The 24471-nt window shown below is 42.0% G+C and overlaps 1 protein-coding gene across 1 annotated transcript in view; it reads right to left on the reverse strand.

Moving 5' to 3' along the window:
* ACOT12 (acyl-CoA thioesterase 12) overlaps window positions 1–24471 on the reverse strand; it is a 47020-nt gene that overhangs the window by 1749 nt on the left and 20800 nt on the right. Inside the window, exons 5-13 of the mRNA XM_069492198.1 lie at window positions 23207–23342; window positions 13620–13776; window positions 11967–12086; window positions 10976–11126; window positions 10294–10349; window positions 9925–9988; window positions 9150–9233; window positions 1946–2079; window positions 73–201 (exon numbers count right to left, since the gene is read on the reverse strand). Of these exons, the coding sequence (XP_069348299.1) occupies window positions 73–201; window positions 1946–2079; window positions 9150–9233; window positions 9925–9988; window positions 10294–10349; window positions 10976–11126; window positions 11967–12086; window positions 13620–13776; window positions 23207–23342 (1031 nt within the window). The remainder of the gene's footprint in view (window positions 1–72; window positions 202–1945; window positions 2080–9149; window positions 9234–9924; window positions 9989–10293; window positions 10350–10975; window positions 11127–11966; window positions 12087–13619; window positions 13777–23206; window positions 23343–24471) is intronic.

Raw genomic sequence — 24471 nt, forward strand, 5'->3', positions numbered from 1 at the left:
TTCCATATCAACTTCTAATTTCTATCCTATACTATAAAATATTGCTATAACACTTGGGCTGCATATACTCACTCGTCTTTGAGAGGCTTTCTTCGTGATACAAGCACTACAAAGTCTTTGGGTTTGTCACCATTCACTGTAGGACAGGTGATGTAATATATCTGATCATCTTCACTCACACAGTCGATGACTTCACAGGACCTATGTATATAGAAGAGTGGGAAAAGGGCACACTTTTCTACCTGCTAAGGCATCCACTTCCCTTATTAGCTTGCATATTTTCATCACTGGTGTCCACATTCACCCCTTCAGTTCACCTAACCATCCCCCCAAAGCCAGCATCATTGCTCGATTTCTGCCTTTGGAATGACTCTTTGATCAGAAGGAATAATTCTGCATGTGATGGAGAGAGGATGGTGGCTGTCGGACTCCAAGATCATTGTACTTAATACTTCAGAGAGAGGTATTGAGCTGTTTTCCACAAAGTTATTTTTCTCTAGGATAAAGTAAAAACATTTCGAAGAGTGGTGAATTATACTCCAAGAAGGACTATTAGTTAAAGAAATGTGGTGTATTGGAAGGAGCACTAAGTTTGGAGTCAAACAACTTTTTTTTAGTTCCTAGCTTGCCATGTACGCGCTATGTTACATTAAGCAAGTCATTTATTTTTTCATCTGTAAAATGTAGATAATAATACCCATGGAGTTATTGTGTGGATTGAATGAAAACACCTGGCATAGTACCTGAATCATAGTAGATGTACAAGAAAAGTTAGTTAAATTAGAATTAACTCATTTATTCCCCCATTCATTCAAGTTCAATTTGGCTGGAACATCAAGCAACGTAGAAAATAGTGGGAAAAAGATTTTTAAAGAATTGGCACCAAAGTTTAGGCATTATTCTTCCTAAAAGCTTTGTGCTTATAGAGTATCTAAAAAATTGATGCAAGAAAATTAAAATGTGTCCCTCTTCTCTCAGAATGTTTTATTATCATAGCATTAACCATGATGCATCATTCTATGCAAATATAACACATGACCCCAGAGATGTTTCACTTTAGTGGTATTAGATAATCTATTACATGGTATTCATCGCAGTGAGTTTTAGAAATTTTGAAGATGAACCTCTATCTTGTCAAGATTAGGAAATACACAGTAATGCTTAATGTAATGGGAAGCCCATCTCACCAACCCTTCCCCCTCAGCAGGATGTTGGTGAGGCCCTGAGGGTGCTGTGGCCAAGTGGCCGGGCCTCAGGGCGGTCTGTCAGGGCCAGTGCCATTGGCAAGGCACAGAGCTCTGTACCGTGTTCCAGGAAGGCGGGTGCGGGTGTGGAGGAGATTGAATTAGGGGTGAGTAAGAGTGAGAGATGTAGGCTGATAGGAGAAGGAACATGGTGGGACAGGGAGAGCAGGAAGGAGTGCCTTCACCCCGGGACTCACACTGCTTGCTCTCTTAGCTTCTCGCCAGGGAGTGCTGCTTCACGGAAACAGAAGGAACCGCCAATTAAATACCGAGAGTGGGAAGGACGACTGGGTAATCACTTCCTCAAGAGCAATGAGATTGTGCGTGGAATGCACAGCCTGACAGACCTGGGTTCCAATTCTGGGCGGGTCACTTTACTGTCTGTGCAATCTGGACAAGTCTCAGAGCCTCTCCCTTGCTAAACGGGAACAATGGCAGCCTTATTGGTAGGATTACAATAGATGTGGGTGAAGCATGTCAACTCAATATAGATGATAAATAAGCAAGTATAATAATTTTTGTTTTGTGTTTCTCAGTATGACCCTGATGCAGTATTCTGTGCAAAGCAAATGGTAAAAAAATACTCCTTAGTAATAAAACAGTGGGTCATACGTTGGGCAACAGACATGGACCGCAATACGGGGATCATCTTTTACATGATGTCAGGGTTGATTAAGAAAAGTTTTTAAATTTGTTCTTACATGTAATGGGGGTCCCACAAAGGTCGCTTTGTAAAGTCGGACAAGAGCTGATAAGCCAAATGGGCTGGACTTTTCACGTGCTTTTCAACCCAAACAGACAGAACATCTTGCTCTTCCAGAGTATATAGTTTTGTCTAAAAGATAATGGCAAAAAAAATCAAATTACAAAAGAAAATTGATGTTTTTACTTTAAAAACCGCACATACATATATATGTAGTCGTAGACTGATTGCATTAGCTAAGGCATCTTGTTACCTGGATAAAATGAAGCCAAACAATGGCCATTTTACACCGATACTTGGATGGCTAGAGGTCTGACCAGGATGCTACATTCCTCTGTCCTTCAAACAATATGTGACTTGAAGGTGGGCTATTTAATTATTGTGCTAACAGTTTCTCTCGTGAAAAACTGAAAAAACATTAGCTTTTCTCTCTTTATCTTTTTGTGATATTTCCCTGCCTCTACCCAAGAACAACAAAGAATATACCCAGACTACTAGGCAGGCCAGCCCCTCATCCCTTTCAACAGACTGGGCCAAGGCACTTTCCCAGGGTGTCAGGTGTGTCTTCAAGTGTGCCCAGGGGGCCCAGGGAGCAAGCCAACCACCTCCAGAAACAACTCAGCCTCTCAACAGGGCCACCAAGGCACCATATTTCCTTAGCATAAAGCATTCTTGTTTCTGAATCACAAGGGCTCATCCTCTGGGGAGGCCAATTCCTGGGTTTCTGACCCATATTGTTCCTTAGGTAAGAAGAAGCCTGTCTTTGGTAGCCCTGTGACATACACCTAAACATTAATGCATCCCTCACTACTCTGAGCGTTCCTTCTACTGTGCTTTTGACAATTAGAAATGTGTGTTCAGCTAAGAGCACACTTCTAGCCTGTCCATTTTCTCTGTCTCTTTCAGGGTGCTTTGAAGTTAGTGTTGAAAATTGCCAACTTATAGTCATTCCCATAGCAACAAGCTGTGAGAAGACAAACATGGGGTTACGACTTCACTGCAGGAATCAAGCAGATGGAAAAATCAGGCTGTAAAGGAGAAATCTTTATTTAAACATAAATATCATCAATAAGAGAATGAAGAAATGGGAAATTAACTAAAAGCAGCTTAGAAGGAAATAAGTGATTATTTGCTTATGCCATTTTACTTCTCCAGTTCACCTTGGTGCCCAGCTGGTCTCTAAATTCAACCAGCAAAAGAAGACATGACCTAGGCTGTGGGCACTTATGAAACAGAAAGAAAACTATGGATGGGGCTTCAGTTGATTGGTGAGACTCACCCTACTTAGCAAGGATGCCTAACCTCGCCCCCAGCACAGGGAGAGTAGAAGGAGGTTCACTGGTGTAAATCCAGAGAGATCATTAGACTATCAGTCACCTTATCACAGCTTGGTGGCCAGGGGGCCTTAGGCCAGGCTGCTGGGGCTCTACAATCTCAGAGGAGCTGAGGGCAGGTGGCCAGGGTGAGATCTACAGCCCTGGTCGTATTCTGGCCTTGGGGCAGCCATGCTTTCCCCTGGTGGAACGAGGTGGAGTGAGATGTAGATTGTGCTGAGCACTTGTTAAGAGTTGAATTGTGTCCCCACCTCCCGCACCTAAATTCATATGTTGGAGTCCTAACATCCTGTATCCTATATGGAAAGAGGTCATTGCAGATATAATTAATTAAGATGAGGTCATACTGCAGTAGGATGGACCTCTAATCCAATATGACCTACATCCTTATAAAATGGGGAAACTGGACATAGACCATGCACACAGGGAAAATGCAGACAAAGACAAAGGTGAAGGCAGAGATCCGGTGATGCATCTATGAGACAGGGATGCCAAATATTGCCAGCAAACAACTGGAAGCTAGCAGAGAAGCATGGAACAGATTCTCCCTCACAGCCTCAGAAGGAACCATCCATGCCAACATCTTGATCTCAGACTACCAGCTTCTAGAATTGTAAGACAACAGATTTTTATTGTTGAAGCCACCCACTTTGTGGTCCTCTGTTATAGGAGCCCTGGGTTATGAATACAGCACTTTTCCAGGGAGATACTACCAAGGTTGCAGTCACGTGCTGCTGCTTCCTCCTATCCTGGAGCCAAAGCAAACATCAAGCTAAGTAGCCGCCATTCAGTTCTGCCTTTACAAGGTTCACTGGGCTTACCAGTGGCAGGTACAGTATTGAATGAATGGACGAGGTTTTGATGCTTCCCCCAAAAGGTGAGGTTAGCTGCAAGTCCTCCTTGCCCCGCTGTCTAAATCAAAGATCTTGATGTCCACAAAGTGGACAAGGAAAGGCAGAAGTTGGTTTGGGTTCTCTTTAGACCCTGCTAAGACAGGCCAGCTTTTGTTTAGTGAAAAAAATTGTCTGGGAACAATTGTCCAAGAAAATGTATTCTCTTTCATGCTCAGGAAAATAGAGGTAAAATTCCTTTGTAACCAACTTAAACATTTTCTTTATCATTTGGTGGTTAGAGAATTTTATCCTAGAAAGTGAAGCTTAATGTAAGAAAGGCTCAAAATCTGCTAGAGCTTGCTAACATTTTATTAGTGATTTTTTTTCATTCTAATAAGATTCTGTTTGGATTTGGCTTTGGATGTCTTATGCAAATAGTACAAGAGGAAATAACCACAAATTTTAGAATTTTTGTACCATCTGTTGACAAATAGGTTATTGAGACTACATTGTGAGAAAGAGGTTAAAAGTAGTTTTTTGTTTTTTTTTTTTTTTTTTATTTCATCTTGTTATGGGGGATACAGAATTTCAGGTTACATACGTTGCTCCTGTTCCGCCTTTCCCCCCAAGCCAGAGCTCCAGACGTGTCTGTTCCCCAGGTCGTGCGCATTGCACCCATCATGTAGGTATATATCCCTCCCTTTCCCACCCCCCCCTTCCCGAGTCAGCACCTTCAAGTGTTACCACTCCCCAAACGGTGCACAATGCACTCATTGTGTAGGCATACCCCCATCCCCTCCCCCGCCCCCCACCTCAGTCTGACATCCAATTGGTGTCGTTCCCAGATGTGTATTTAGGTGATGATCAGGGGAACCAATTTTCTGGTGAGTACATGTGATGCTTGTTTTTCCATTCTTGGGATACTTCACTTAATGTAATGGGTTCCAATTCTCTCCAGGAGAACCATAGAGATGTCGTATCTTCATCATTCCTTATAGCTGAGTAATATTCCATGGTATACATATACCACAGCTTACTAATCCAGTCATGTATTGATGGGCATTTGGGTTGCTTCCACATCTTTGCTATTGTGAATTGTGCTGCTATAAACATTCGGGTACATGTGTCTTTGTTATAGAATGACCTTTTTTCCTTTGGGTATATGCCCAGTAATGGGATTGCTGGGTCAAATGGCAGGTCTACTTGAATCTGTTTAAGATACCTCCATAATGCTTTCCACAGGGGTTGCACTAGTTTGCAGTCCCACCAGCAGTGTATGAGTGTTCCTGTCTCTCCACACTCACGCCAACATGTGTTGTTTTGGGTTTTTTTGATAAAGGCCATTCTCACTGGGGTTAAGTGATATCTCATTGTGGTTTTGATTTGCATTTCTCTGATGATTAGGGATGTTGAGCATTTTTTCATATGTTTGTTAGCCATTCTTATATCTTCTTTCGAGAAGTTTCTATTCATGTCATTTGCCCACTTTTTGATAGGGTTACTTGATTTTTTCTTGCTGATTTTCCTGAGTTCTAAATAGATTCTTGTTATCAGTCCTTTATCTGATGTGTAGTATGCAAAAATTTTTTCCCATTCTGTAGGTGGTCTGTTTATTCTCTGGACTGTTTCTTTGGCTGTGCAGAAGCTTTTTAATTTAATCATGTCCCATTCATTAATTTTTGTTGCTGCTGTGATTGCCTTGGGGGTCTTCTTCATAAATTCTTTGCCTAGGCCAATGTCTGTAAGAGTCTTTCCTACATTTTCTTCTAGAATTCTGATTGTATCACGCCTAAGGATTCAACCATGAGACTCCTGGAATTGATTAACGAATATAGCAAAGTCTCTGGCTACAAAATTAATATACACAAATCAGAGGCATTTATATATGCCAACAACAGTCAATCAGAAAACCAAATTAAAGACTCAATACCCTTCAAAATAGCAACAAAGAAAATAAAATATCTAGGTATATACCTAACTAAAGAGGTAAAGGACCTCTATAAGGAAAACTATGAAACACTGAGAAAAGAAATAGCAGAACTTGCAAATAGATGGAAAAATATACCATGCTCGTGGATCGGAAGAATCAACATAGTTAAAATGTCTATACTACCCAAAATGATCTACAGATTCATGCAATCCCTATTAAATTACCAACATCATTCTTCACAGATGTAGAGAAAATAATTATACACTTTGTATGGAACCAGAGAAGACCCCGTATAGCAAAAGCAATTTTAAGCAACAAAAACAAAATGGGAGGTATTAATTTGCCAGACCTCAAACTATACTACAAGGCTGTGGTTCTTAAAACAGCCTGGTACTGGCACAAGTACAGGGACACAGACCAGTGGAACACAACAGAAAATCCAAATATAGAACCATCCTCATATAGTCACCTAATTTTTGACAAAGCAGGAAAGAATATACTCTGGGGACAAGAATCCCTATTCAATAAATGGTGCTGGGAGAATTGGTTAGCCACTTGTAGAAGACTGAAACAGGACCCACAGCTTTCACCTCTCACAAAAATCAAATCACGGTGGATAACAGACTTAAACCTTAGGCGTGATACAAAAGTAGTTTTTACAGCAGCCTAGGGGGAGCCCTGATTTTCCTTGGAGGTACCTGGAGATAACTGCAGGGGCTAAGGGGGTGAAGGACAGGCAGGGGGTGCTCTAGGCCCAGCCTCTCCCTCAGCGCCCATGAGAATAGCCGCCCCCCCACCCCAACTCTCCATCTGTTTCCTACACTGGGGTTCCGTCATGCGTGAAGGTTTTCAGGTGGTCTGTGTCATTCTAGCTTTCACCATAACTTCCCCAGCTTATCCTCAGCTACTCCTTAAATAAAAAGCTACTCCTGTCAGGCCAATCTCCACACATACTAATTGCCACCAGGAAGACTTGGCTCAAGCTACCCACGGCCTGGAAAGCCCTCTTTCCCCCTCAAAAATATATCCCTTACACTATCTTCAAGGAGCTAAGAGCCATCCCCTCTCTAAAGTTCTCTCTAAGGAACTTTGAATTGCCTAAGAGCTGACCCTTATGGTTTAAACACTACAATCTCTCATTTGTTTTATAAACTACCTGATAATTATTCTTTAGCTGTTTCATGTACCTGTGTGATGTTTCCAAAATATACCTTTTGCTGCCTGTTTTACTACTGTGATTAGTTCCATCATTATAATGGAAAATGAAATGTGAGTTAAAACCATAAGTTCTGTCCAATTTCATTACAAATATCAAAAATCTTAGACTTTTACTATTTAATTTATAGGAGAAATAACTATCGATTTTAAAACCTGAAATAAGTATGATTCTTAACAGACTGTGTTGTACAACTGCGTTTAAGAATTATTCAGCTAAAAGGTGACAAAAAATAGAACGACAGTTTAAAATTAAAAATATATAAAAGCTATAAAAAGTGAGAGAGAAGAGGAGGCTAACTCAAACAGAAGAAAACATTTTTTATCAGATTTTTAAAATGAGGTTTCTATCATAAATATAATCTAAAAAGAAGGGATTCAAATTCAACAGCAATACCTCAAGAAAGTTTCTTTAATCACAAAATATCCTCTAATAAGTATCTGTACAAAATTAAGAACTAATCGTTTATGGCTCTATGCAACACACTAGCAAATTTATTAGTTTGGGTTTGTTTCTGGCCACAGTCTCCCAAAGAACTCAAGTTTTAATATATTATACAACTTCACTAAATATATTCTTTTGGTTCATTACAGACATAAATCTGTATTTTCCACTGCTGCTCATGACTGCCCAGATGTCAGCAATGATGTAAGAAGCAGATTTGATATTAGCAAAAGAAAGCAAAGTATTGAAGCATCTTTTATGAGAAATAAAGAGAAACAAATGCTTTAATAGTGTCAGGCCTGTGTTCCTGCATCCCTGAACCAAGCAGAGACAGACGCCTCGCTGGATCCAATGGGGGTAGGGAAGACCCTAAAAGGATTTAATAGGGAGGACAAAGAAATAATAAAAGCAAACAACCAAAATCAAAACCCACAAGGAGGTCAAAGTCAGAGCTGAATCAATGAAGTAGCATCTGAATTTATTTAGACTTTAGGGTAAAATAACTAGATTATTGATCACCCAAACTGGAACACCGAGGCACTGTTAATAATTATGATGGGAATACAGGTATAAGCCAGAACTGTCCCAGGAAAATCAGGACATGTGATCATCCTATTTTATAGGCGACTGCTTCACTGATGATGGAAATCAGTATGTACTGAAACCTGAACACAGTCAAACAGCCGGCATTTCTGAGCATCTCCCAAGTGCCAGGTGCTGCTCTGGTCTGGGCATAGTGGTGAGCAGATCGGCCCTCGGAGAGCTTACAGTCTGGTACAGTCTAGTTAGTGTGGGCACGAGCTTCAGAGGGTCTCCTAACAAACCTCTGAAATTAGATAAAATTAAAATTTGAATGATACATGCCTATTTAAATCTGAAGACATGCAAACACTGTAATAGTGCTAAGAGAGATACAAAGAAATCAAGATAAGCCTTCTTTCTAAAGAAGTTTATAATCTACTTATGGTACGATGACCCTGTGTAAAAAGTTAAATTGCTATGTAAGGCTTAAATATCAGTCCAAGGTAGCTATGGAAGAAATGCCATAAGATAGTGCATAAATAATTGACAAATTAATTTTAAGGAAGTCGTGACTAAAGGAGTTGCTAGAGAGAGAAGAAAGGCAGGAGGAGCTTTATGGAGAAGTGTTTGTCCTGGGTCTTGTAGACCAGGTTGGATTTGGGTAGATGGAGAAGAGGAGGAGGAGGAGGTGGGATGTGAGAACCTAAGCTCAGAGGTAGGAATGTGGGGGGCGTATTTGAAGGACTCCAAATCAACCAGCGTGTAGAGACAGGCTGCAGAGGTGCTTGCCTTTTAGAAACAGTTTCCCCCAAAGATTTTTAACCTTCTTAAAAGCAGCAGCGGAAGCAGCAGAACCACCGCCCCCATGAGAACGTTCATTTGTGTTGGGCAACGGGCCGTGCAAATACCCGGGTGCCTCCTACCTTTCCCACGGCGCTGGTGACCTCCCAACCCTTTTTGGCCGCCAGTGTTTTGAGAGCCTCCACATTGCCATTACTCAGAGATGCCTAAAATACAAACATTTGAAAAGCTGTGTATTCAATACATAGATACGGGATCAAATCTTTTCCGCTGCAAACATGGGCACTGTTAGAGGAGGTCTGTATCGAGTCGGAGTGATCGTGTTGAGCTTAGAATTAAAATACAGACCACGTATAATTTCCACCTCAGATTCTTAATTTAGAACTCAGACAAGGTAACTGTATGCTTCACAACTTAGTTATCATTTTAATTGATGTCCTGAGTGAAGACAGATTACCCTCCCGTATGACTTATAATCAATGTGTGATAAGTAAACTTGGATTTCCCTTTACATTTTATGGTCAAAAGCATTCGAATGACTACCACTTTGCTGTTGTTTTACAAAAATACACCCTGGTGGGCATGTCATGCGGCGCAAATCGTGGTAAGACACCAGATCTTAATGCACTATGCTGCCGGACAGTGCGTGTCTGATGGCAAAGCACCCCGAGTTTGTGGTTTGGGAGTTGTATGTACATAGAAGTCCAGACAGTGAAGCCACTGGTTGGTAACCAGTAACTGATAGCTTGGTTTGTTTCATTTGAAATGACCAGTTGATACAATTCACCTTTTCATGTAACCTGTGTAGGCACAACCTGAATCAGTTAGGAAAAGGGATTTCTGTTTTTGTAATGATGTGACTTTTCTATGAAGAGCTGCAAATCATAAAACCGTCACCTGCTTGCTTTTATCCCAGTGTATGCAAAGCGGAATTTCTTCTTTGTGGGAAATAACATATTTTCTGGAAAAAAAAATTAAAATGTTAAATGACAGGTTTTTTTCTTCTTGCATTTAGCACACAACAGTAACCGTGATATTTTCCTGAATGGATGTTAGCAGTTTTAAAAAGCTGCTTTTACTGGTGGAACAATCAGGAAGAACAGTTTCCACTAGTGAGTAGTCAGCAGTCAGCCTTCACAGTCAGGGAAGAGCAGACCTTCTGTTTTCATATTTCGTGGGAATAGAGACCCAGAGAGGCGCTCTCGGTTACATAATTTGTCAGATGAGAGAACATTCCATAAAGTCCTTACACCTTCCATCTCTTACCTGCCTAGGCGAATTCTCTTACGTGCCATAGCTCCTCGATAACGTCTTAAATCATCCTTTAATAAGAAACAAAGCAAAATCAATACCTTTCTAATATTTTAGTGCTGCAATCCTTAAGTATCCTTCTCCTAAGTTAGTTGAAAGGGCTAATTGGGATGCGTTGTCCCTACATGAGCTCTCCCCATCGAGTCAGGACCTCTGCGCTGAATCCACAAGGGGCAGCTGCATGGATAAAAACGCGACCTTTACAGCTATTTTCTTCCTTTTTTTTTTTTTTTAAACTGGAGATTGTTATCATTTATAAATCTCACTACAGAGTTTTTAGAAAAGGTGAACGCTGGCAATAAGGCAATTTTAGGAGCGGGAAAGCGATAGTGCAATGAGTTAAGCATTAAGAACTGCATGTGAGGAAGTGAGACAAGAGATTCAGAAATGGGACAGAAGGTGACATTCTACCTCCAGCAGCCCGTGGCCGAGTAGAGATGGGGTCTTCAGGGCCTCCATCATTCTAACAAATGATCAAAGAGATTTGGGGCAAAAAAGAAAAAGTCCATTTTACTGTGTGATGCAGAAAAGAAAGGAAACCGGAGGGGAATAGCCATCGAGGCTGTTGCTGGTGGGAGGAGATTCCGGGCGGAGCTCTGCACCCATAGGTCTGGGAGTTGAACCTCACATAACTGACCTTTGAAATGGGCTTGATTCGTTGAAATGTGATGAGTTCTTCTTTATCATCAACAGCATTATAAATGAGAAAAGCACTGTTGATGTGGCGGCCTTGGCCCTCGGCCCACTCCAGACAGTTAAAGGCCTCCACTCGCACTCCAACTTCGACACTGCAAGGGGCAACACAGGGCGGTAGGCGAAGACAGCCACAGCCTTAGCCTCCCTGCCCACCACCGCCACCACCTCCTCCAAGCAACAGGAGAACGAGGGCCCTGGGTTTTCTTCTTTGTCATCAACAAATTTGTGCAACTGTTACAATCTGTTTTCAGGTTGATGGGTCAGTTTGTACAAGACCCTAAGAGCATGTCCACTTTCGAATGGGAGAGAGGCCAGTTGGGCTTTTCTGTACATTCATGAACATATTTTAGCAATGGGGGTGGGTGATAAATTGTGCCAAAGTCAGGTTTTCTTCCCTAAAAAATAATAGTTCTGCAATTAGAAAAAAATCAAACACAAATTAGACAGAAAACATATTGCTTTCTTTTTTTTTTTACATTTAAAAAGAAAAAAATACTAAATTAAATCTTCTCATTGTGTTTTAAAAATAACTGGGAAGTAATTTGTACTTCATGGTGATTAATAACAGTTCCATTACAAGTTGGTTTACTGTTAATATATAGTCACTGGGACACTTTATAGAGTGAAAAGTTAATAATTATGCCAGGATGACAAGTACAAACCAGGAGCACCCTGGGCCAACTGGGACATACAGCCACCCTTCTGAGACAAAACCCAATCTGTTGTAATTTATTCAGTCTGAGGAGACCCAAGCAGAACAGGGCTAAAATGTATGCCTACAGATCTTGAAGACTGAGTGAAGCTTAAAAAAAATTAGAAGCAACTTGGTTATTTTAAAGTAGTCCCTACGTTTCCCTCCAGATTGAAGTAAAAATAAAACATTAAATATGTACGGTGTAGTTGGTTTACAGCAGCCTACGAGCATGCTTTACCAGGTCTGAAACGTATTGTTGACAATGGCACTGAAGACAAGACGGTCTCCAACTGTAGATGGTCCCCGGAACTTAAACATATCCACAGACTTCAGAAGGGGATGCGCCCGACACAGGCGGCTAAGGAAACAAAGGGAAGGAGAGAGAAGAAAGTGATCGTTCTCCAAAACATTTTCATAAACTGCTGATTTCACTGAACGGATGCAATAGACAAGTCTCAACCTGTTTCCTAAGTAAACATCTCTTTTAACTCGAGTGAAATAAATAAACTGGATTGTGTATGTGTTGGGAGTGGTTCTGGACACTACCTGCAGATATTATGGGAAATACCATGTCCCTGAGCATTGGGGGCTTTACCAAGATGCCGAGGATTCTGCTCTTGTGGCAACAGTCCTGCTCTTGTCTTGTTCCCTATGGAAGTCTCTCCAGGAAACAAATCAAGGCCTTTTGTTCTGATTTGAGAGTTATATTCCTCCTGACAGCTCAGGACTACAGTCCCAGGAAGCTGTGATCCCAGGTTGGAGTCCCTGGTGCCATTCACACCGAATCCCTAGCCTCACAGTTAACTGAATTCACCGACATTGCAGAAGACAAAATTTTTCCCCACAGAAGAATTACCTGGATTGCTGCACAAAGCCTGAAAGGCTTATGAAATGTACATTTTACAATTTTTAGTGTGTGGTATTCTGAAATAGTTATAACTAATATTTAATTTCAGAATGTAACTTCCATAATTTTCTACATTTTAGATTCCCACTGTCATCATTCAATTACTCTAAAGAATTGTGCCCACACCAAGTGAACAGACCCCTTCATAGTTAATTATATCGTAAGACTTTACAATAGAGCAGGTTCGAATGCTTTATTGTCATTAAGAATGACAATCTCATTTTAAAAACAAGCTCTCTTATTTGTGCATAATTTATAGAAAGGATAACTACAGATTTCTAACTATAGTCATAACTATATACATATTAATAACAAATTTCTTATAATTTGGGGAAAATAAAACCTCAACAATTTTCAGTGGTTAGAAAAATTGTCAGATGGGCAGACCCTGTTCAAATGCATTTCCAGAGTACACAATGTTCTTTAAAGCTGCTTGATTACTGACATGGTTCCATTAAGAATAAAATACCCTTTTTGAAATTGAAGAGCCTTTAAAAGTATTCTTCCAAGTATTCCCCTCTTTTTTTCTTATTTTTTAGTTAATTCTTTGGCTATAATGATTTTTAGCCAGCACCTTCAAAGGTCAGTCCTACCTATAAGTTGTCTTTTAAAAGGTTGGTAACTAGACTGGCTATTTTCAAGCGTGAAGGCTGTCTTCTAGTTCTATTTTGCACGTCCTTTGTCATAAACTATCATCACAATGAGTTGCAGTGTCACAGGATCAATATTCATAATTCAGAATAAAGTATTAAAACTGTCATTTCATTTTTATTTCTGAACCGAGAACTTAAACATTCACCTTCAAACAAAAGGAGAGATCAATCCTAAGGTAAGCAAGTAAACGATTTATGGTTTCTTCACTTTGATAAAAGGCAACATTTTTCTTAGTCCTTTCCTTGACTAGCCCAGGAATTGGATCTCGGATCCTCTATGTTTTCTCCCCACTGGTCCCAAAATCACATGCCGAAAGTAAAAACCAAGAACCTTGCAGAAATAGTAGCCACTGTTTCCATCCAAGCCATAACCTGGCCACCAAAGGTATTTCCGTGATGGTTTGCGTGCGGTGGGAGCACAAGTTCAATGCTCTGAACCGCGGTGCCCCTTGTGGAAACCATTTCTTCCTCTTCATCACAAATGGGATCTGCAAGGTGGATGGAAACATTAATGATGGTGGAGTCAGCCCAGGACCTGGGGCTATGACTTTTCCTTCCCAGCCGCATACTTAACTCTGGGAGCTTTAGAAAAATTAAATTGTTCTCAAAAACTTAAAACTGAGCAAGTAAACAGATTCTACCTAGACTTCTATCTGAATGGTAGATATTTACAGTGAATTGGGTTAAGATAACAGATCAGAAAGGGTCTTTTAAAGATCGTATTCTAACCTATCTAACAAGTCCACTGGAATTTGATTAAAAGAATGATTACATTTAAACTTTAGTTGCTGGTGGTGAGGGAAGGGCAAGTCAGGGCAAAGAGAGGCAAAAATTTTGGGGGTGATGTGCATTGCATTGTCTTAATCGTGGTGATGGTTTCACAGGTATATACTTATGTCAAAACTTAAAAAATTGTTCACCTTAAATATGGACCATTTATCATTTGTCAATTATACCTCAATGAAGTTGTTAAAAATAAAGGAATTTTAGCTATGAAGGACCACAGACACTGAGAATCTGGAACACCATAAACTTCAGAATGGGGACGTGGCCTCCTGTGGAAACTGTCTTGTGATGAATGCAGTCACGAGCAGAAAAGACACAATCCATTATACTTTCTGATGTCCTTCTGCTTCTTTTGAATCGTATCTGCTTCATTTACTGACAGATTGGTTTTTACTCTCAACAATGGAGAAATCATTTACTCCGGCTGCAAAGCAGTAAAATATGTTCAATTATGCTCCCTGCATCTCCAAGAAAACCATGGGCAAGGCTTCGATCTCACAGGCTGTTGTTGGGGAGGTGGCAGGATTTACAAACTGGGGGAGCATTCTGGTTGCCTGTCAGAGGCAGAGCTGAGCCTGAAGCGTGAGAGCAGAGATCTGCCCTGCTGGTGCTGGTATTCTTGGCACTGCCACATCTATGTGACTAAAAAGTGTGGTCACAGAAACCTTTAACTCCACTTCCTAATGGAATTTTTAGCTTTATAATTAATGGATGGTCCTTTTCTTTTATTTTTTTTACCTTTGTTCTATTGATCATTTCAGTCCCCAGCTGAAAACATGTTAGTAGCTTCCTGTTGTTCTAGTATAAAATGCTGACTTCTTCCCGTTGGCCTAGAAGCCCTCCTCTGCCTATGCCTCCCTCTCCAGCCCCCACTAGTCCGATTGCCGCTGATCCTGCTTCGCCCAGCACATTACCTCTCCCTTTGCTCCAGTCACTTACTGGTCTTTTTTCACTTTCTCTGATGAAGTGTTGTCTTCAACGTCAGGGCATTTGCCACGTCCCTGCTGTCTGTAGCAATTCCTCTGGCCACCACCACCCTCTCCACCTTTCTCTTGTTCTGTCTTGACTCGGGGAAGCCTTCCTTGAACTCCACAGCCCAGTCCCTCTGTAATGGGCTCTGTCTGTACCTTCCTTTCATGGCTATAGTTTTATGTTTATTTGTGTGATCTTCTGTTATGTGACCCACTAGATCCTAAGCTCTTTGGGGCAGGGACTATGAACTTTTTAAATTGTAATGTAATTCTTGAACATGGGTGCTCAATAAATATTTGTTACATGAATGAAGGAATGAATGAATGACTTTAACTTTGCTAATTTACTCTACATTCATAGTCTTTACTCTCAGTAGATTGTTTTTAGGTAACAGAGTGGCTGTACTGACACTTCTGTCTGCTGTTTAGGAGAGTTCCTGCTGTTCCCCGTTTTTGTTTAAACAGTCTTATCAGACACTCGATTATTTCCAATTTAGTGGGTGTGAAATAGTATCTCATGTTGGCTATGATTTGCATTTCCCTGATTACTAATGAAGTCCAACATCTTTACACATGTACATTAAACATTCTTGTTACCTCTTAAGGAAATGTCTCTTCATGTCATTTGCTTCAAATACTGCTTCTCTCCCACTCCCGGAGCTTTGACTCGATGCGCTGGACTTTTCACTCCACTCCCCGTGTCTCCCAACCTCCTTCACACATTGCCCGTTTCTTTGTCTCTCGTGCTGTGTACCAGGTCACTCTCAGATCTCTCTTTCACTTCACTGTCTTATCTGCTGTTTAATTCATTCACTGAGTTTTCAATTTTAATTATTATATATTCTTTTTCTATAGACATTCTTTGTCTCTTTGTTAAACCTTCTAGGTCATCTTTTCTGTTTCCGTATCTTACTTTTGATACTCTCTTATTTCTTAAAACATATTAACATTCTTACTTCATATTCTTCGATAAATTTGATATCCGCAGTCTTGTGGGCCTCATTCAGACTTTGTGGACCTGGTGTCACTTCTAGATCTTAGGGCCTTATTTATTTCTCTCTTTTGTGATTTTTGTCTCGCGGCTCATATTGCTGGGATCTTTATCTGTGGAAATGCTTGAAAGCAGGGCTTGAAGTCATTTCTTCACAAAGGATTTGCATTTCTGCTGCAGATCACCTGGGGTAGTACAACACGGTCCCACTTTACACTAAAGTTCACTTGGTCTGTTTCAGCCCAAACAGGTCGTGTGAATTCTGATACTAAATCTGCATGAGGATGCACCTGTGACTGAATTCTCAAAGGGAAACTTTTTTTCCCCCCGTCCACCTAGGGCTGAGACAGAAAAGCATCCCTCCCAGAGCTCTCTGAAGGGTGGAATTTGTCTAGCTGATCCACTGAGGGTATCACCTTTCGGGAGTTCCAGCTCCATGAAAGTTTCCCTGATCTCACCTTGCACCTAACATCGGCCCCTGGCTGTGTCCCCTGAGCTCATACAGGCCCATGAAGCACAGGCTGTATGTCTTTGGGCACCTACAGGGTCCTCTAGAACAAATGCCAGCTCCAGTGCAAACTTACACTGCCGCGTTTGTGTTTTCTAACCATTTCTGGACTTCAAGTTTTTCTCATATTTTTCTGCCTGCTGAGGTGTGTTTGCAAAGATGTTTGTAAATATTTATGCAGAAATTTTAGGTTTTTCCAGACAGTGAGTCCACCAGAATTGAATTTCTTCCTAACATGACCTTTAAAAGGCATATGAAATCTCAACTCCTTTCAACTTTTCTCTTTTTAAAATTGATTTTATTAGAAAATGTTTTATAAACATCCCAAACTAGTGTTTTGTTTTTTTTTTTGAGACAGAGTCTCGCTTTGTTGCCCAGGCTAGAGTGAGTGCCGTGGCATCAGCCTAGCTCACAGCAACCTCAAACTCCTGGGCTTAAGCGATCCTACTGCCTCAGCCTCCCGAGTAGCTGGGACTACAGGCATGCGCCACCATGCCCGGCTAATTTTTTTTTTTCTATATATATTTTAGTTGGCCAGATAATTTCCTTCTATTTTTAGTAGAGACGAGGTCTCGCTCTTGCTCAGGCTGGTCTCGAACTCCTGACCTTGAGCGATCCACCCGCCTCGGCCTCCCAGAGTGCTAGGATTACAGGCGTGAGCCACCGCGCCCAGCCTCCAAACTAGTGTTGATTGAGATTTTTTTCAGGCTAATATTGCATGCCCCAATGGTACTTCTTTGTTCAAAATAAATTAATATAAACTATCTCTAAAATGTGTTGTTAAATTAGAGAAAAAAATCAGTGCATAACTGTTTGAATATTGTGCTATTAGTATGTGCACAAGTGCGTTTGTGTGTGTACATGTGTGTCTGTGTGTGTGTGTAACAGTGGTTGTCTTTGAAGGTGGGAACTGGAATGGTAGGAATACTTACTTTTTGACTGTATGCTCTTTTATACCTTCTGAATTTTTCATCCTGTCTATATACTATTTATTTAAACATAATTTTTAAATAATTATAAAATAAAAAATTAATAGAAGGCCTTACGATATGAGAGAAATTGTAAAGACTCAAATACAAGGCAGCTCCTTTTTTTCCTGAGGAATAATGTTAAAGGAAGAGCCACTCACTTGCTGTGAGGACATACACAGCACGCACTGGGACCCACGGAGGGAGGAGGTACTAGGTCGGGCTGTACATGCACAAGCGTCAGCTGTGAAATGCATGCAGAAATACACTGAGTCAGGTGACTTTGGTGCAGCAGCATGCTTATTTGCAGGCAATCGCCAGTCAGTGGAAAATAGGGTTTCCCGGGTTCAGAGAGCAATTCAGGCCACAGCACTGGTTTGGCCTGGGCAGAACAAACAGACCTGCTCCTTTCTCCAGGCTTCCTTTGGATGTTCTTAAAGTGCTGTGTCATCATCCTGCTTAGACAACTTTACATTCATTCCACATTTTTAGGTCAGGAACTTTGACCTGAATCGAGGTCATTCTAGCCCTAGTTTTCTTTCTGCCTATCCAGAAGAGGTCAAGCAGGATAATGCTTTTAAGATCTGATTTTCGTACTGAAAAATTACCATTAAAATGCTTCAGATTTTTACGTTTCTCTCCTATATGTCAAGCTTCCAAAAATGACCCAGTGGCACAAGAACATGTCTCAGACGTGTCTTGCTTTTACAAAATCTAATCTCACTTTTTGTATTTTCTTCTGAAAGCATATGATCTGGATTCGACTTTCTCACTGTTCTAACAACCTGCATTTCCATCATACGACATCTTGAAAAAGATGCCAATCTTTTATTTTTGATATTACAACCAAGATAAACCTCTCGTTTTCTAAAAACATGGTTTAATCACAGAGATGGTCTGGCTACCTTCTTTTAGAACATTGTGTCCAGTCAAAACAAACTCCATCAGATCCAAGGGGCAGCAGGTAGACAAACCACACATTCCACAGCAATTTTAAATGTCAGAGTCTGGCTCTTATGTTCTAGAAGAGAAATTGCTTGCAAGTTCTGTGGGACCTTTGGTGGCGTGGAAGTTGGTAAATTTCCAAAAAGAATATCAAATCAATGGAGTAGGGTTAAAAGTTATTTTGTGCAAAGAAATGTAGAATAATCTATTTTAGGTCAGATTAAGTGAAACAGATATTAAAAGCAGACTTTAAAAAATCCACAATTCTAAAGTGATCCGGACATATAAATCTGATCTGGCTAACTTCCTAACAAACGGAAACTAAAGTCCATTGTCATCATTTGATCCCTACTTTGAATAACTGTAGCAGGTGCCTGTTACTAATTAATTTAGAAGGTCTCTAGTACTCAAAGTACTGTTCATGGTGTGGAGACAGATTGCTGCTCATTTTGTTTATTATTAATAGTACAACTTGTATAGCACCTGAGGAAGCCAGCACAGCCACGCAAGTTCACCTGGCTCATATTACCTTAAGTGGGGAGTGAAGGCAGCTTGAATCACCATCCTAGCAGCACTTCTCCATAAACTAATCCTTGTGAGAGAGGTCAGAGTAGCAGAGATCACCATAAATTCCTCCCAAGGCAAATAAATAACAATTCTCAGGTGCTTGAAGTCCAGGTTTGACACAAATTATCTCTTTCTTTTATAACCAACCTGTCCTTCCATAATAATTTTTATCACTCAACCAGCCTGGAACCATGACCAGGTTTCTCCTATCCTGAAAAACAATGCCCCTTGACCTTGAGGGTCTCCTCTAGCTCCAGGCTGTTTCTTTCGAGCCTCACAGCCAAGTTCTATCAAAGTATAGACTTTAATAGGTGCCTCCAATTCCTCCTGTGAATGGGACCTCCTTCTGCATGCCTGATACTTTTATATTAACTCATTTAATCCCCACACGAACCTATTACATAAGTACCTTTATAATTCCCATTTTACAGGTTTTATTTGTTTATTTTTCACCTTGCCTGAGCAAGCTGAGAAGAGGCAAAGTCAGAGGTCTTGGCTGCAGAAGCAAGTCCTGGGATAAGAGTATAAAAAGTGCGACTCCATGCCAGCCAGTAACCACTGACTACAGGAGAAAGTAGATGAGGCTGCTGAGAAGCCCAGCTTCTAGCAATGCAGCTTTAGGAGTAAGGCCGCCGGTGGGAGGAAGTGGCTCTCTCTCCAGGGTGGTGGCTTAGGGGTGAGGGGGCTGACAGAAAGGCCCCTGCTTCCCATGGGGCTGGTCCAGAGACCAGAGAGGAGGAGGTTCCGCCTCTGGTGGCTGGTGTGCAAGAAAACACCTTGAAAGAACTGAGTTCCTGTCAAATGCCAGCGCTCTGTGACCACTTCCTGCTGGTTTGGATGACACTTTGAGATCCCATTCAACACCTCAGTTTTCCCCCAAAGCAGGGGCCCTGAAATAGCCAAGCTGCTCTAAGAGCTGTGACTGCCACCGCACCCCTCACTGTCTACGTGTCCCGCAAAGGACAATGCTCGGGGAGACTGTCAAAGGCTAGGAGGCTGGTGGCTCTATTTCCTTCACCATCCACTGCACCCTAGTAGATGTGCTTCAGATAAGCCTAGTGCGAAGGGTAATTTAGTGTGTGAATTTTACATAGAGGTGACAGTAAGCTGTTCACCATCCCCTCTATTTCTCTAAGTAATCAGGGTCATTCCAACCTCCCTTTCCTTCCCCTGTTCACCGCCCTCACGCTTCCTCTGCTCCACACTTGCCAATGTCACCAACACCTTCCCTACTCCCAATCCAGTAGACAGTGTTTATCCCTTCCTTCCTGGAACACAGGCGAGCCCTCCTTTCTTATAACTCCACACTTGTCTCCCCAGCTCTCTTTGCACCCCTCCGACAGCCCCTCCAGGTCTCCTTCACAGATTCGTCTTCCTCTGATCCTCTCGTGGATGCCCGTGTCCCACAGGTTCCATTCTTGGCCCACCAGCCTTGTCTCCCCGTGGGCTCTCCCTGGGCGGCTGCACGAGCTGTCTGCATTTGAACCACCATCTGGAAGCTGTTGTCTCACACATGGCATTTCTCAGCCCTGGTCTCTCCCTTTTGGATGTCTCGCAGGCTTGCCAGACTCCATGTGCCCAAAACAGAACTCATCCTCCACCTCACCAAAACTGCCCCCTCTCTGCTCCTCGGATCCACTAACTCAGTTCATGGCACAACTGTTGACCTCCTGCTCAAACCAGAAACCCCCGAGTTACCCTCTACTCCTTCTTCTTCCTCACCTATCTCCCCACATCCGATCTTGTACAGTTTTAACTCTTTCCCTCCTCTCTCCCCCACTACCACTGCCTGGTTCAGGTGTCCTCATCTCTTGCCTGGTCTCCCTGCTTCTACCCCGAGTGACCGTATTAAGTACACACTTAATTACACCACAACCTGGCTCAAAATCCTTCCATGGTTCCCATCAAGAACAGAAGGCAGCTCAAGCTTCTTAGCATGCCTAAGAGCCTCCATGACACAGGCCTGTCTGTTTCCACTTCCACCTTTTTCCATCTTGAGTTTCCTCCCTAGAGACATTTCGTGTTGGCGGTTTCCCGGCACGCAGCACGCTGGCTGGTGCCACCATTCTTTACTCCTGTGGCACTTGCCTGCCTCGCCTTCCCAGCTTTCTTCTCATGCCCCCCCCACCCCCAACAGCCAGTCTTTTTCTGAACCCACTAAGGGCTCTTCCTCTGTGCTCCTACCCAGTGCTTGGTGCGTGTACCTCTCTGTTCACTCTCTATGTTATTTTGAAACGAATGTGTCTGTCACCAGCAGGAAACCATGAGTTTCTCAAGATCAAAGACCCTGCATTTTTCATCCTTATACCTCTAATGGCAAGCAGGTTCCTGGCGCATGGTAGGCACTGCATACATATTTACTGGCTAGAACCAAGCGGTCAGTGTAGCATCCTTTCCTTTCTCTCTGCTGAGAGGGAAGGAGCCCTTCCTGATCTTATCCACAATCACAAGACACTTCAGCGAGCAAGCACTGGCCTGGCCTGACCAGCACCCACTCAGCACAGGGTCACCATCTTCCTCGTGGCGGCAGCTTGCTCCAGGGAGTTCCAGCTTAGAAGGGTGGAGAATGATCTCGAGATGTGATTGGGATGAGGGGTGACTTGGAGAGCGTGGAAGCAAGTTCTTGCAAGGATGCCTGGATGAATATGCACAGATTCCAAAAGAACTGCTTTTTGACGTACCAAGCAGACTTCTGGTTGTTTAGTGGCTTATTTCTACTTTCTCCTTACAAACATAAGCATAATTTCAATGTGGACAGTGGCTTTTTAAAAAGACATAATTGTGCAGAAAGGAAGGCCAGTGAAATCAGGGTAATAACTGCATATACTTATCAGTAACCATGTTAAATACTTGAGTTTTCCTAATATATCCTAAGACATCTACTTGTTCAACACAGTAAGGATTTGGCCATTAGTAAACATTTTATCTGTCCTTTCCTTTCTTTCCAGAGACTTTAGGGGCGAGGAGACAGCAGGGTACATTTGGGGTTGATTGCTTTTTTGGCTTTGTTTTTAATTAATGGTTGTCTAGTCTGCCCTGGGGTTCTTCCCATGGTTCAGCTACTTCATTACTTGAGCAAAATGCGTTTAAAATGTATTTTGGTACTGAGATCAGCTTTACAAAACGAGACTCCCTCTTCTCAACATGGTAATTTAATGATGAAGTCTTCATTTCCTTACAAATAACTTGGTGATGGGTATTGCCCTTTGAACGGTCAGCAATGAATGGAAACCTGAGAAAATCTCTATTCTACCCGAGAGGGCTTCTGTGGGTCATCCCAGGCTGTGATGATGCCACCTGGTACAGAATAAAGCCTCCATACTTCTGCTGCCCCAGCTTCCACCTTTCCTCTCTCCTGCGGCCTTTGTGTGCACTCTTTCTCCTTCTCTTTTGACATTCTTATTCTGGCCTGTTCTTGTCCTCTCCTTTCCTTCCTGTTCTCCCTGTGCCTTCCTTTGGAGCCAAGGGCCGCCCTCCTGCCCTCCTGGCGGGGGTGTGCACGCAGGGCCTGGGCTGGCCCTGCTCCCTCCCTCCCCCACTGTGCCTGTGTGTAGGGAAGGCTCACCGGGAAGCTGGACTGGGTTTGAAGATGGGGTCAGACGAAAAGGAAGGGGAGGCTGGAGAGGCCCTGCCTTTCCCTGCCACTCTGGCCCCTGGAGGCCTCAAAGAGCCCAGGAAGTCACTGCCAGAGGACTAAGAAAGGTTGGCTCATAAGCACAGTGTTATTACAGAAAGTGCCAGGAAACAGAAGCAAAATGAAAGGCTTCCACTCACACCCCATGCAATCTTTAGCAAGTTTCTTCCCGCCTCAGAATTGCAGTTCCCTACTCTGTTGAGATTATATGTAGCTCCTATGAAATCAGGACGAGAAACTGCACCATGCCAATGTATAGCATCCTTCCTTCATCGACCACGACTGGGCGCACACTTACTAATGCTGGCCGCCCTGATTTCCCACCTCCTTTCCTGGAGATCTTCCAGTTTAAAGGTCTTAAGTGTCAGCAGTTACACACTCAATGGCCAGTCCCTTCCTCCTCCAACCACTGGGTTTGTTGGAAAAGATACCCAGCATCTCCAGGACTCAATTATAATAATACAGTGAAATTAAGGGGCTCTAAGAAGAGACTCCTTTTTGCTTGTCACGGTCATATAATTAAAGTTCCTATAAGTGGATTTACTGACCATCAAACTTGCTACTTTCCTTCATTAAGTTGTTAAAGGTATCTTCATGCTGTAACCGAACTTTCCTTCTCTCAGTAGCCAGATTATGTTCCACATGATCTTGTTCAGTTAAAAGTGTGACCGGTTTTAAATGAATCTGGAGAAAGAAAAACATTTATCTTGCATTGCCTTGTTAAATTATAACGACGCAACGTGAATTTTGCAAAAACAAATGATATGCTACATGGTTTTCTAACTCAAGTAAATAGACCATTTATGAGTGTTTTCACTAACCATGCTATGACTAATTGTTTTTCGTAAAATATTTTTTAAACAAAAAAATCAATACAGGCTTAATTATTTCTTCATACAATAATAAATGTACTTTAAAATTTTGTCCCTGTTTTAAAAAATTTTCAACAGAACTACAAAGTAAGAAGTTCTTCAAATTGATGAATGAGGAGAGGGACTTTGACTCCACCAAATTCTTATCAAGAAATGTTTTCTATCGTTTGCAAATTAAGATATCAAAGGAAGGGAATAAAGCTGTTGTAGAGAAAGCTATCTTGGACCAAGAGATATTCCCAATCTGGAAATTCCATCACATGGTGAAAACATCATCTAATAAGCAAACTGAAAGAATCAGTATGTGAGAAAAAAGCTTTCACCAACTTCCAGAAACCCGAAAGTATGATGCAACAGGACCGGAGCTCAGGTTCCTCCATAAATGCCTGTCTGCTGACCCCGAGCAGGTAAGGAAGGGCCACACTGAAGCTGGACTAGGGTATGTCCATGCTTATTTCCAGGACACCTAAAGTCTGCTACTGACCCTCGGCCAAGATAAGGATGAAATAAGCTAATGATTTATAACATGCTGGCTAAAGTCCAAACTCCCACCCCTCCAGACGACCTTGGCTAATTTGTTTAGTAATGTGCAGATGGATGGCTTGCACTGGTCTAACTCTTCATGTAGTTCTCATTTTGGTTGTGTGGCCAGCAGGGTATAAAAGACCGCTTGGTTAACTTGTGCCTTGGTTCTCTTGAAACCAAGATACCTTGCATATATCTTGGTTATGTGGTTATATATCTTGCATATATCTTGATTATATTCCTATTCTGTGGACAAAGTCCATCTCGTGCGACTGAAAAGAACCCTGAGAGCTAGGTACTCCTGGAAGCCCAGAGCCTCTCTGATGCTGGCCTGGGCTTTCTTTCTCCCATGGTACCATCTCCTTTAGCTTTAGTAAAACCTTGCATGACCCTGTGGAGTCTTGTGAGGTCTTTCA

The sequence above is a fragment of the Eulemur rufifrons genome, chromosome 17 (assembly GCF_041146395.1).
Source record: "Eulemur rufifrons isolate Redbay chromosome 17, OSU_ERuf_1, whole genome shotgun sequence".
NCBI classification, from domain to species: Eukaryota; Metazoa; Chordata; class Mammalia; order Primates; family Lemuridae; genus Eulemur; species Eulemur rufifrons.